The sequence below is a fragment of the Lactuca saligna genome, chromosome 4 (genome assembly GCF_052625555.1).
Source record: "Lactuca saligna cultivar CGN05327 chromosome 4, ASM5262555v1, whole genome shotgun sequence".
In the NCBI taxonomy this organism is placed as follows: Eukaryota; Viridiplantae; Streptophyta; class Magnoliopsida; order Asterales; family Asteraceae; genus Lactuca; species Lactuca saligna.
This window is the reverse complement of record NC_136420.1, coordinates 282,684,087-282,698,400: the sequence shown is the minus strand read 5'-3', so window position 1 is coordinate 282,698,400 and position 14,314 is coordinate 282,684,087. Positions and strand designations below refer to the sequence as shown.

Below are 14,314 nucleotides of genomic sequence, written 5' to 3'. Positions count from 1 at the left end.
ATAGTTAATTGTTTTTTAAAATAAATTTTTTTAATTACACTTTTATATATATATATATATATATATATATATATATATATATATATATATATATATATATATATATATATATATCCTTACTATACATAATAAATTGTAATACACAAATAAAGATATTATTTTATATATAATATGTGTATTTGAATGCAAAAAATCAGGGGGGCTAAGGCCCCTGGCCCTCTCATAGCTGTGCTTTTGGTTGTAGCATACGTGGATCACTCACTGGTATAAATGTTTGAATTCCATCTCCAAATCCAGGAGGGGATCGAATGGGTAAAACATTATAGACATTGACTCGAGTGTATCTTCCATTCATGACCTGGTAAGCCACAAAAAAATCATTGACTAAATGCATATACAAAAATTTTAAAATAAAAAAGAAAATCGACATATACAAATTCACTACCTAGTGGACATATCTTCCAAATCGAAACAACGGATGAGAGGTAGTGGTATTGTTGTGTGCATCCTTTTTCTCTCCAGATACCTATAATTTTAAAAAAGACAAAACTTCAAAAATGGTCCTTGTGGTTTTCGAAAATCTTAAGTTTAGTCCCTAATTTTTAAAAACCTCACAGATGGTCCTTGTGGTTTCAAAACTTTTAACAAATGGCCATTTTTGCTAACTTCGTTAGCTTTTTGTCGTTAACCGAAGGGTATTTATGTCATTTCACTACTACATGGACCATTTATGAAGCTTTGCCTTTTTTAAAAAAATGAAAAAAAAAAAATATAATTATTTAATATTAAAGTCTCTCTCTCTATATATAAACAAGAAATTGAAAATTGGATGAGAAATTCTTTCGCCCCTTTTAGGTTGAAACCAAACAAGCAATCTAAAATCATGTTCATCACAAATCTTTTAGAAATCCAGAATCATGTTCGTGTCTCCAAAAAACCACTCAAATCAAACTATTATAGATCATAATAGACACATTCACCACTTTGAATCCTTTCTGTGCTAAATAGATCGGCAATGGAGTCTTCCCTATTCGTCAAACACCAGCAAGAACAATGTCTTATTTGTGTAAGTTTTAGGATAAAGTTCTGTCATCTTGTTTTATGGTGAATTCAATTTCATCGATTCTCTTGAAGTAATCTTCAGTCAGGGTGAATTTCCTTCCCGAAGCACCATGATACACCACTCTTCACCCACTCGTTCCCAACCACCACTGGTGTTAGAACTAGATGCAGAACCATCTACAAATATGTATTGTAAAGACGGTGAACTAGGTAACTTGAAGATGTTAGCCTGTTACAACGAGGGCTAGACAACACCAGCGATGGCAACAAGCAAAGAATAATACATAATTGAGTTACATGATAGTAATCAATTCTACCTAGAACATTAGGGCATTTTGACAATTTCAATTCTTTCATATAGAAGAGCAGGAAATAGACATCGTGAATTGAGTATTCACCTTAATGGACTCATCTGGACTTCCTCCAACATTGCGCAGATTCCAGATAGTTGATCTAGGGGTCAATTTATAATTCTAGAAACTAGAATTGACAAAGTGTGAGGGTGTGTTTTGTGTGCGACTAGAACGTAAGAAGGAGAGAAGCTGAGAGAGTTTGAGATCGAGATGGACTCCATGGATGCTCTTTCTAGCAATGTTGAAATTAATAAGAGAACAAGAAAGATACATTCGTGTTCTCCGGCAGAGACATTGGGGAAGAGAGTGTGCGATGTTCGTTTTGTTCATGGGGATGATGTCGTGAGTAATGCTTAGGTCGGATGCATTTTTCTTGTTCGTGGTTGCTTCTCGTCCTTCCGACAACACTGAAAGATACGAATTCCGACGAACTTTGTCTCTCTGGTGAGCTTGTTTTTTCTTTTTGTTTTCGTTCATTTGACGTCAAATATGTGCGCGAAGAGAGAGAGAGAGAGAGAGAGAGAGAGAGAGAGAGAGAGAGAGAGAGAGAGAGAGAGAGAGAGAGAAAGACCCTTTAATATTAAATAATTATATTTTTTTCTTTTTTTAAAAAAAATAACACAAATCTTCATAAATGGTCTCTATGATAGTGAAATGACATAAATACCCTCCACTTAATAACCAAAAGTTAATGGAGTTAACAAAAAGGACCATTTATTAAAAGTTTTGAAACCACAGGGACCATCTGTGAGGTTTTTAAAGATTAGGGACTAAACTTCAGATTTTTAGAAACCACATGGACCATTTTTGAAGTTTTGTCTTTAAAAAATCAAAATAAACAATACAAATCACAAGAACAAAAATCGAAACAGATTTAGAAAACATAATCATCATGGATTTAAACTTATATCGAAAGGTTTTATAGATTGGAAATTCATAGTTGAAAAAGAATAAAAGAACACATAATCTAAAACGTACCCAAAATCGATCTAAACTATGATAAAATTAAAGTAAAATATATCTATATCATTCATCCTTCTTCCATGATGATCGAACACAAGACTGACCCACATAGATCGAAGCCCACATATATTCTATTTCTTCTTTCCCCTATTTACTTCTCCATTACAAAGCTTAGGTTAGATAAATTATGTAAAGAAATGAGGGAGATGACATATGGCTACCAGTAATGAGGGGTGAGGCGGGGTATTTTTCATTTTAATTTTGGTGAGATTTAACTTTCATTAATTGAATTCCTAATTTAATTCATTTTATTTTTGGTGAGATTTAGTTGTCATTAATATAATTCCTAATTTCATTCATTTTATTTTTGGTGAGATTTAATTGTTATTAATAGACTTCCTAATTTAAAACATAATCTACGTTTTATAAAATTTATGGAAAAAAAATAAAAGGGTTGACAAAGATAATGTCAGAAAATAATCCAATGGTGGAAAATATAGGATTGAAATACAATCAATGACCTTGATTTATTCATTTAGAGTTAAGGGTTCTCTTTTAATAATATTTAGAGGAAAGTCGGGTGTTATAGTTATAATATTCACATTGCAAAATAAGAAGTATAATAATGAAATCAAATTTATCAAAGTAGATTTAAGGACATGTATTATTCGGTATAAATGCACTTTGATCTTAATAAGTACTTTCCTTCACTTCTAGTGTTGAGTAATTGCTTAGTAGTCACAAATGGTTAACAATTATACACTAAATCAATGATTAGTTTCATAAAATCGAGTATAGAACCAACTTCCAATTATAATTATCTTATTTAAACTATTGCGAAAACTAAAAAGTAATAAGGAAGCTAAAGGATTAAGTGGAAAAAACTGAAAACTTAGCATTCAATACCTAGTTACTCAACCGAATCAAGCGATTCCAAGGCATGAACTTGACCGAGTCACCCTCATCACAACACATTGTGTCACACCCCAAAACCATGAATGGCGGAAAAATTCTGGGGCGGAGGATGTCATGTACAGTATCACAACAATAAAAAGTAGTAAACAAGCAACAACAACATCCATTGCATTAATAATATAATTTCATATATGTGTATTCTGTCAAAGTTATAGACACCAAAAATATACATATCAAAATAAAAGATGAGTCTTGAACGAACTCAATCTTCTCAAAAGCCTGGCACCTGTACCTGTCTAGTGGTGACCCGAGAATACAAGTTATTTTGAAAGCGAGTATCAGCTTAATGTTGGTTAGATCATAAGTATATTAATGTCTGAGTTTGTATGAAAACGTTTGAAAGTTGTTTCTATAAGATGTTTTGTACAATGTTTTGTATAATGTTTGAACTCTCCTAGAAAACCCTATGTTTCCTACTAACTGTAGCCTTCTACTAAGGCATCTCGTGTCCGTAAGTATGTCTCTTGTTAGAGTGTGTGTTTTCCAATTCTGACTATCATTAACCAAAAATATAGTTACTACATTACCGTGCATCATGTGAATATTCACGAAGTGAATGTAATGGGAAAATATTATCGTACCGTAGTATTTGTAATAAGTGACTACCGTGGTACTAACTACCTTAACACAAAAAGGTGTTCCAAATAACATGTGATCGACCTGTATCCTGTTACCGACTCTAGTAAAACGATGATGTAAGACGCTGTAAGAAATGAAATTTGGCACCCGTAGACTTGCAAGTCCCACTGTAGCGAGCAGCAATATGTAGGATAGTCAATCCAGTATAGATCTATACGCAAACTCATACGCTCTCCAGTTAAGGAGATTCAGGATACAAGAGCGGTTGTGGCAGGAAGTGCCATGACCCGCTCAATGGTTCACATAACTGCATAAATGTATATGTAATGAATGTGCTAACTGAAAGTGTAATCTTTCTCTGTCTAGCCTGTGTGTACTGAAATGTTCTGCGTGTGCTAGCTGTAATGTATGTTCTCTCTATCTAGCATGTATAGTAATGTATTGTGTGTACTAGTTGTAATGTATGTTATCTCTTTATCTAGCATGTATAGTAATGTACTGTGAGTACTACTCGAACTGACTCATGAATGAACTGAATCATTGTATGTTTCATTGTTCTAGTTATAGTATTAGTATCCTCCTGTGCTACCCCTATGGTAACTTACTAGTGATGTAACTGGTACGTATGAACATGGAAGTATACCCTAGCTACCCAAGGGTACTGAATGAACTGGAAGGACCTTTATGACTATATATGTACACATGATATATAATTAATATTTAAATGACCTTCGGATGGATACCCGATATCCCACCAGACCACATCTCAAGCGCAAAAAGGAAATAGGGCGGGCAGGCCTTCCTAAGCCTTTTAAACATTTCTTATATAACTATACATACATAGACATGCAATTGATAATAAGTATAAAAGAGTTTAAGTAAAAGTATTTGATAAGTAAAAGAGTTTGTAAAACAGTTTGAAACAATACAGTTTGATAAACAGTTTGAACAGTAAGAAAATCACTGGTTTTGTAGTTATTAATCACATGTGATTGATGTAATAACTATAAGTATTCAACTTGTATCCCCCCCCCCCCCCATAAAGCATTTAAAAACATTTAAATCATTGGTTAAGGGGTATGAACTCACCTGTAGTTAGTGGTACGGATGAACTGAAGATGTAGGATCGCTAGGTGACAAGTAAAGTCTTGAACACACTTTATAACCCTAGTTAACATATAATACCACATATATGTATCCAATTAGTCTTAAACTACTAATTGATAATGTTAAGACATCCTAGAACATAATAAACACTTTATATAAGTGTTATAAGCCCTAAGGATTGCATCTAAGTTGTTGTGGGACAAGGCTAGTGAGTTTAGGGTTCCAAGGGACCTCATACTTGAGTTTACTCTCCAATAAACCCCACACAAGGAGTTTATGGTCGTAAAACCTTGAGTTTATGGCTGTGAACTCCTAAGTATAATGTCATTAGGTGTTTTGAAGTGTTACATGATCCCTAGAAGCAATTCTACTTGGTGGTTTAATCCTTAGAAGGGTTTAGGGAATCAAGACACTCTTTTTAGGAGTTTTCGGCCCCAAGGACATTTCCTTTTGAGTTTACTACTGTAAACTCATATGGAAATGGATATTTTTATGCTTTCAAGTCCCAATCACATGTAGGATAGGTTCTATACATTTATCTAAGGCTAATGAAGGCCTTAGGCACACATTGGTGCCCTTCCTTCATGTTCACGGCCCAAGGACCTTTTCCCTTAGAGATTACGACCGTAATCTCTCTTTAGGAGGGGTTTTTGATGTTTTAAGGTCCCTAAATTAACTAGGAATAAATAGAGGCTATTGTCCAAGGCTTTAGGAGTGATTAAAACACTCTTTGGCCTTTGTTTTGGAGTTCACAGTCCAAGAACTTCTTGGGCCGTGAACACCTAAACCTTGGTGTTCTTTGATGTTTTCTTGTCTTAAATACACCTACATACAAGCCTAAGCTCGTTACTTAACAAGTGGAAGGGACTAGGAATCATATAAGCCTTATATAAGAGTTTACTCCCCAAGATGTTCTTGGGCGGTAAACTCTCGAATCTTGCAGTTTTGCTATGTAATCTATGTTATTAAACACGTTATAAGCCATATAATACAACTAGAGAGAGGTACTCACGATTTGGGATCAAAAACCCGAAGATCCGTGAGAGACAAATGGCTTTTCTCTAGTTGAAAATGTAACTAATGAAATAATTTGGTTAAGAATCATATTTATAGTCCTGGGATTTTTGGTAGAAAATATTTTTATTCCCGCAATGAACTCTAATATAATAGAGTTTTGGAATAACAATGTTGCACAAAACCCTAGTGCATCCACTCTCCTGATATCTCCTTAAGTGTAAATCCCGAAATACTCAAACTTATACGGAAAAGTTTGAAAATTTACTGTGACTGTTATAACTTCTATTGACTTGATAAAGTTCGTACATAATGGAAATTTCGGGTTGTCACACATTGCGAACCATTTTTGCTTCTATATTGTTCAAATATGTCTAAACTACTTCCAATACATTCCAAACAACTTTCACTTGTCCTAGTTATGTACTAACATCTAAATAATTTTTTTAGTACATTCGATGTCAGTGAGTTTCATCCTCTAATCATGATCTACAAGCTCAACATGAAGGTGGAATTAACCACTTGGCGGAATGATGTCTCCTTTATGATCTAATGCTTGATTCTGAATTTAAAACTCATCCAAACCTTCCTAATTAAGAAAAATCTCGGATTTAGGAAATCCTTAAATCTTAACTCGAAATAGCGTAGAAGAATCACAAGTAATGTACCTTACAAAGCTTAAATGGATCGATTTAAGTTTTTTCTTTCCTCCTGATCAACACTTCAAACTTCTTCCTAATTATTCCCCACCCTCAAAATCACCAACTCTTTTTCCCTCCAAAGTCCAAACTCTATCAAATCGATTTGAGTTCAAATGAAAAGAGAGAAGAGTGTAAGTTTCATCTTTTGCATCTTTACATAATTGGTCCCTTAACTAGCCATTTTTCTAAATTAACCACTAGTTGGTTCTACTGAGGGGTGTAAACGATCCGAGTCGAGCCCGATCTTGGTCGGGCTCGATCCAGACTCGTTTAAGTTATGAGGGGATCGAGCTCAAGCTCGGCTTTCGAGCTTTATTGGATGAACAGCTTAAGCTTGTGAAGAATTATATAGGTTCGGCTCGAGCTCGAGATTGGCTCGTTTATTGTGTGATGAACCTAAATAAACTTAAGCTCGATTCAAGGCCGTTTATTCATACCCAAAATCCCTAATTCCCCAAATATATTTTTTTATTTTAATATATAAAAATAATAATAATGTATATTATATATAAACTCGTTTAGGCTTGCAAGTTCATTGATTGAAGCATGGCTTGAGCTCATTTAATAAATAAGTCTCATATTTAGGCTTGAGCTTGATTCGAGCTCGTTTAATTTGATCTCAAGTTGAGCATTTAACAGGTCGATTTCGAGTACCTCGATTTACTTGCACCCCAAGTTCTACTCCCCTTGGTCTGTTCCTTTATTTACCATTCTAACCCTGCCTAACATAGTTTCTAACAAAAATGGTCCAGGATGAGTTAGTTAACAAATGATCAGTTTTTGGCGCGAACGATGATGCCTGCTTACAATCTCTCAAAAGGTACCTTTTTTTCACAGGTATGGACAGACAACGATCCCGACTAAACTATACAAATGTTTTACCTATGCAATTCACCTTGTAAACGGCAGCATTATGCTGATTGCATATTCACTGGTGTAAATAGCAAGCGTGGATCTTGTGACAACTTCACATCGTGTTCAACGATGTCTATGCTTTGTAGACATCGATTTCTCAACCTGAAGCATCTGTATTTCTATCATCGGAAACGACACATCTTCGCATCAAAACCTAGAGAACCATTTCGAGTTCTCATTGTTTGTTGTTAACTTTCTAACTTCCTTCCGGCTGCTGTTCCCCAAGTGTTTGATAATATTCCTGAACCAGATTATGCGTTTTAGGTTTTAGCTCTTGTTTTTGTTCAATCGCGTTGTAGAGTTTGTGGTATATCCGACTATTCCGTGTCTGGATATGGAGAGTCCGGTGCCATATAGCAGAGGGTTGCAGAAACATTCGATCACGAAGCAAGCGCGAAGTGGATATGAACCATCTGATACAGAGACAGAATTGCATGAAGCTCCGTGGAGTCAATTCAATAAAAAGAGCTTAGAATTGGGATCTGGAGTACCAAAAATGAGTCCTGAAGAAACCAGAAATTTAAATCATCTGAGACTCAACAGAAGACACTCTTCAAAGTTCGATCCTGAAGGTCTTCCACCTCCGAGAAGACACAGCAAATCTCCATACAAAACACGACGAGATGACGCGAATCCCCGATCACCAACTCTCGGCCCACTTCCTCTTCCACCTGGGAGAAACATCAGCCCCTTTTCAAAATCTGAGCGTAGGAGACACGTTTCACCATTTCTACAATCGCATGATCCATTGGATGATAATGATGAAGCTAATGGCTCATATATCAAGCAAAAACTCAGACAATCAAATCATGATTACACTAGAACATTATCAGCACCTAGACTTCGACCAAAGGACAAAGACCAAAGGGTAAAAAGGAGAGACGAAAGGAGTAGAACACCTCCATTACGCAGAAGTATAACCCCAAGAAAAGACAAAGAAGTAAATTCCAAGAATTCTCATGCTCCTTCTGTAGGCGAGATCAATGAAATGGTTGCAAATGCGAAACTCGCGAAGAGTCCAATCCGACGTGGACCTGTTTTCGATAGCACAGACTCTCTTCCAGGTGGAGATATCTTCTTTTCTCGAGATTATCCACCAGTTTCAAAGCCGAAAGTCTTCATAGAAAAGAAATCCTACAAATCAAACACCATTCCTAACTACAATACTCCTGGTAATTACTCTTCTAGTCTTTTAACTCCAACAACTATCATCTCAACTTCTGCTGTAAGTAGACAAAGTAGCAACGTAAGCGATGCTAGTGGGAAGTCAACAGGGAGTTCATGGAAGTTCACTGCAAATAGGAGAAAAAACCAGACAGATGCATGGTTTTCTTGCATAGGGAAAGGATCATGTCGAAGTGGAACTAATAAAAAGTCTCCTGAAAGAGCTTTTGATGAAGCTTCTTTTATTGAAAAGGCTTTTGTTGTTGAAAGTCTTAGACAATTTTGGGCTGATAAACATCAACCTTCTTCATTGGATGGATTTGCTTGTCATAAACAAGAAGCCCTTCAACTTAAACAACTTGTAAGTGTCTTCAGTTTCTTAATCTTTGTTTTTTGCTTATATGAATTTGGTTATAAAGATTCTTATTATGTTGCAATTTAGGCATCACAAGAAATATTTCCACATATTCTTTTCAAGGGAGGTCAAGGTTCAGGGAGGAAAGCATTGACAATGGCCCTATTGCGTGAGATATATGGAGATGCTGCTCGAAATGTAATTTTAGTTTTAATAACTAAAACTATGTTTACCCTTTATAGTTTATATAAATTATACACCAATACTCAAATTTCTCATTTTTTTTACCTTTCTTTTGCAGATATCTCATGATTTAAGATACTTCCAGATTCAGGTATGAAAACAGGAAGTAAAATTATTCCACATTACAATCCACATGGTTATATTTTTTAGTTAATGACATAAATAGGTAACAAACTATTTTTTTTTTACAAAACACCATTGTTTTTTTTTTTAAAATACCATACATGGGTGACACTATTTGTTTTCATCCACAAATTACCATTAAAATAATGGTATTTCACTATTTTTGGACCAAACTCTTTTTTTTCTTTCGATTTTCACCTGCTTTATGATTTACCAGGTATAGCAGGTCATATTTCATATTTACACTTTTGACCCAGATTTTAAACTTTGTTACGAATTTGGTCCAAACTTATAAATTTTGTTATGGATATGGTCCAAACTTTAAATTCGAATTTTGGACCAAATTTATGTAGAATGTGTTAAAACAAAAAGTTTGGACCATATCCGTAACAAAATTTATAAGTTTGGACCAAATTCGTAACAAAGTTTAAAATCTGGGTCAAAAGTGTAAATATGAAATATGACAAGGCCAAAATCGAAAAAACATAGTTTGTTACTTTTTCATAACATTTTTTGGGTTTGTTAGCAACTTGAAGACAATTAGCAGGTATATCAGGTCATATTTCATATTTACACTTTTAACCCAAATTTTGAAATTTTGTTACAAATTTGGTCCAAACTTATAAATTTTGTTACGTGTATGTTCCAAACTTTAAAACAAAAAGTTTGGACCAAATGTATGTAGAATTTGTTAAATAAAAAAGTCTGGACCATATCGATAACAAAATTTAAACTTTTGACCAAAATCGTAAGAAAGTTTAAAATCTGGGTGAAAAGTGTAAATATGAAACATAACAATTTTATGTTTACAGGAAACTCGGTTGACTCAAGTAGCTGTTCCTGTAACTTCAAGTGTGCATCATGTAGAGCTTAATGTGTATTTGGAAGCTAATGCCAGATATGCCCTTATGGCTTCAGTTAAACAAATAACTAGCAATCATTCAGTTGCTCCTGAGATTAGTACAGTTAATTTGAAGCCAGATTTTACAGTTATGGTCCTTTATGATGTTGATAAAGCTGATGAAAGCATTCAGCACTTGATAAAGTGGATCATGGATTGCTATTCAGATGTTTGTAAACTTGTCCTTTGTTGTGAGGATGATCTTCATATTCTTGAACCTGTCAAAACTAGGTGCCACGTCATCAAACTTGATCCTCCAGTGACCCATGAAGTAAGTGCTAGTTAACATTTTTCTTTTTTTACTTAAACTTACTTTTTTTGGAATGTAAGGGTAAAACGGTCATTTAGACGGTTTATTCAGTCTAGAAAAGAAACAGAAACAGACCTTATGTATATATACAATACTTTATCTATAGACAAACACCATTAATGTGGCTGAATGGGTAATGATCTTTGTCTGGATAAAGTGTTGTGTATATAAAGTTTGTTTTTTTATATAGCTGAACGAGACTAAATGACCGTTTTACCCCTACATTGTAACAAACAAAATTCACAATATTGGTTAATTTTAACAGTTTTCATCACGTGAGAGGAGTTTGGACAGTGTTGTATACATAAAGTTTGTTTCTTTTATAGCTAAAAGAGACTAAATGACCATTTTACCCCTACATTATAACGAACAATATTTCACAATATTAGTTAATTTTAATAATATTCATCACATGAGAGGAGTTTGGACAGTGTTGTATATATAAAGTTTGTTTTTTTTATAGTTGAACGAGGCTAAATGACTATTTTACCTAGGGGTGTGCAAAAAACCGCACAAACCGCCCGCACCGCACCAAACCGCACCGCATAATGCGGTTTAGAATTTCGTGGTGCGCTTTGCGGTTCGTCATTTTATCAAACCGGACTATGCGGTGTGGTTTGCGGTTTGTATTTATAAAATCGCGGTTCAAACCGCACCGCACCGCATGTTATATATATATATATATATATATATATATATATATATATATATATATATATATATATATATATATTCTTTACTTTGTTATAACTTCAAATCACGATTTAAAAACGATGTATTTAAATATATTTCTTACAATAATCAAATATCTATAACGTAACATTAAATCACTATTAGATCAAGATCCCATAGTTTACAAGAATATAGCAACTATAACGGCAATATATAGCAATAACAGCGACACCTACAAAACTATAGTAGCATGAATCACAATTTATTACAAACGATTTAACTTGAAAATTGTATTTGTTTTTATAAAATAAAAGCAATCAATTTTTTTTAACCGGGTCAGTTTTTTGGTTTTTTGATAGATTTAATGTTGAACAACTCATTAAACCGCACAAACCGCAACCAAACCGCATAAACCGCCAGCATCAAACCACACCGCATAACGCGGTTTTGAACATTTGTGGTGCGGTTTGCGGTTTCTAAAATATTCAAACCGCATATACGGTGCGGTTTGCGGTTTTGACTCTAAACCGCACCAAACCGCACCGCGCACACCCCTAATTTTACCCCTACATTCCAACAAACAATATTCAAAATATTAGTTAATTTTAACAGTATTCATCACATGAGAGGAGTTCAAACAATGTTATATACATAAAGTTTGCTTTTTTATAGCTGAACGAGACTAAATGACCATTTTACCCCTACATTGTAACAAACAATATTCACAATATTAGTTAATTTCAACAATATTCATCACATGAGAGGAGTGTTGACAGTGTTGTATACATAAAGTTTGTTTCTTTATATAGCTAAACGAGACTAAATGACCATTTTACCCCTACATTCCAACAAACAATATTCACAATATCAGTTAATACATTTGGTGAATAACTTTTTTATTTATAAATGAAATTTTCAGATCATGGAAGTTCTTATTCAAATAGCAAGGAAAGAAAACTTTGATTTACCAATGAAATTTGCTGCAAAAATTGCTAATAAATCCAAACAGAATTTAAGGAAAGCAATCATGGCTCTTGAAGCATGCAAGTCTCACAAGTAAGAAAAAAATTTATTTATTATCTTGATAATAATAATAATAATAACATTCTTACTTCTTATTACTCTAACACTCAAGAATTTATGCAGCTATCCTTTTGTAGAAGATCAACCAATTGCAATAGGATGGGAAAATGTCCTAATTGACCTTGCTGCTGAGATCCTAGCTGATCCATCATCTAAAAGGCAAGTTTATAAATTACAACATTTTTTTATGTAAAATTTTAATTACAAATATTAATTTTTTTTTAACAGGCTATTTCTCATACGTGGAAAGCTACAAAAACTTCTGGTGGAGTTTGTTCACCCAAAATTGATTCTTTTGGTAAATTTATATATGACTTTTTAGTAAAAGAAATTTAATTATATTAAAATCCACGTCATTATTAAAATTTATATAAATTAAAAAATTTCCATGTGTACAGAAACTGATTGAACAGTTCCTCAAGGGTGTAGAAGCTACCATCAAAAGGGAACTATATTATTGGCATGGTTATTATGTAAATTCCACGTCATTCTACAATAAATATATTTTTTTTTCTTAATTTTTATGAAATATATGTGACTTAAATTTAACGCTAACTTTCAGGATAAGAGACTCCCAGTTGGAACCAGTGCCTTACTAAAATTAGAAGGTAATAAATATAATCAGTTTTTTTTTATATGATCTATTTATGATAAATAAATGTATCAAAAGGAAAAATAAACGGGTAAATTTGTAAATAGTGAGTATTTAATATAAAGGTTTTTTTTTTTTTTATTAAGTGAAAAAACATCTATATATAGCTTACTGAAACATCTTACCTATTTGCCTTTATTTTTTTTTTATTCCTTTCAACACATTGCATGTTAATATTATTGCATATTGTTAAAATTAATGAATATTGTGAAAATTGATTTTGAGATGTAAGGGTAAAATGGTCATTTAATCTCATTCAGACGATTTATTCGGTTTATTATAGACCTTATGAATACGACATTTCAACACTTTATCCAAAAAACAAAACAAAACAAACCTTATCTATTCAACAAACACATACAATATATATATATATATATATATATATATATATATATATATATATATATATATATATATATATATATATATATATATATATATAATTCTTAGTAGAGAAAGTCAAGAAAAATTTACCTTTATTTATTTTTTCCTTATTTTTAAACATTATTTATCCACTTCAACAAATTTTTTATTGGTCATCCTAACAGAGTTTGTTGCCAAATTCATGAGTATACACCGCAAGAATTTACTTAATCGTCAGTGACTGACTGAAGTTTTGCGAATGCGTATTCAGACACATCGGAAAGAAAAGATAATGCGGAATCCCAAGATTGCAATATTTACTTTTTGGGGGAATTGTTTGGTGTGAAATTACATATTTACCCATTATAATCGTTATGAATATAGATTTGGTTGTGGGTGTTTTTTATGAATATTTTGTATCAAATGGTGAATTATGTTGAACTTAAGTATGTATATTTTAGTTAATAGTTGTTTGAGTTAAGTCACTCAAAAAGAGGTATGAATTTTGAAAATAAATTGATTTGTTGTAATAGTCATTAAACAGACATATCCATGGATAAAGCCGTTATCACATCCATGATTGTAGAGAATTTTGAAAATAAAATGATTGTTGTATATTTATTCATTGTAATGTAATTTTTGGTTGTATAAAAAACTTCATTAGTTGTCTGGCCATTTTTGGAACCGTGTTGCAAAACATTTTACAACACAATGGGTCATCATGCCTATTGTACACACTACTCTAACTCAAACTCAAAATGGAGGGACGTAAATCG

The 14,314-nt window shown here is 33.1% G+C and overlaps 1 protein-coding gene across 1 annotated transcript; it reads left to right on the top strand.

The window, feature by feature from the left end:
• Positions 1-235: 235 nt before the first annotated feature.
• LOC145043679 (uncharacterized) lies at positions 236-14,121 on the top strand. Its single transcript, XM_078992400.1, has 11 exons — positions 236-361; positions 7,592-9,194; positions 9,276-9,386; positions 9,490-9,522; positions 10,367-10,726; positions 12,357-12,493; positions 12,584-12,679; positions 12,749-12,818; positions 12,919-12,993; positions 13,083-13,128; positions 13,724-14,121. The coding sequence occupies exons 2-11, from the start codon at positions 8,004-8,006 to the stop codon at positions 13,777-13,779; spliced, it is 2,175 nt and encodes a 724-aa protein (XP_078848526.1). The 5' UTR covers positions 236-361; positions 7,592-8,003; the 3' UTR covers positions 13,780-14,121.
• The last annotated feature ends 193 nt before the right edge of the window (positions 14,122-14,314 follow it).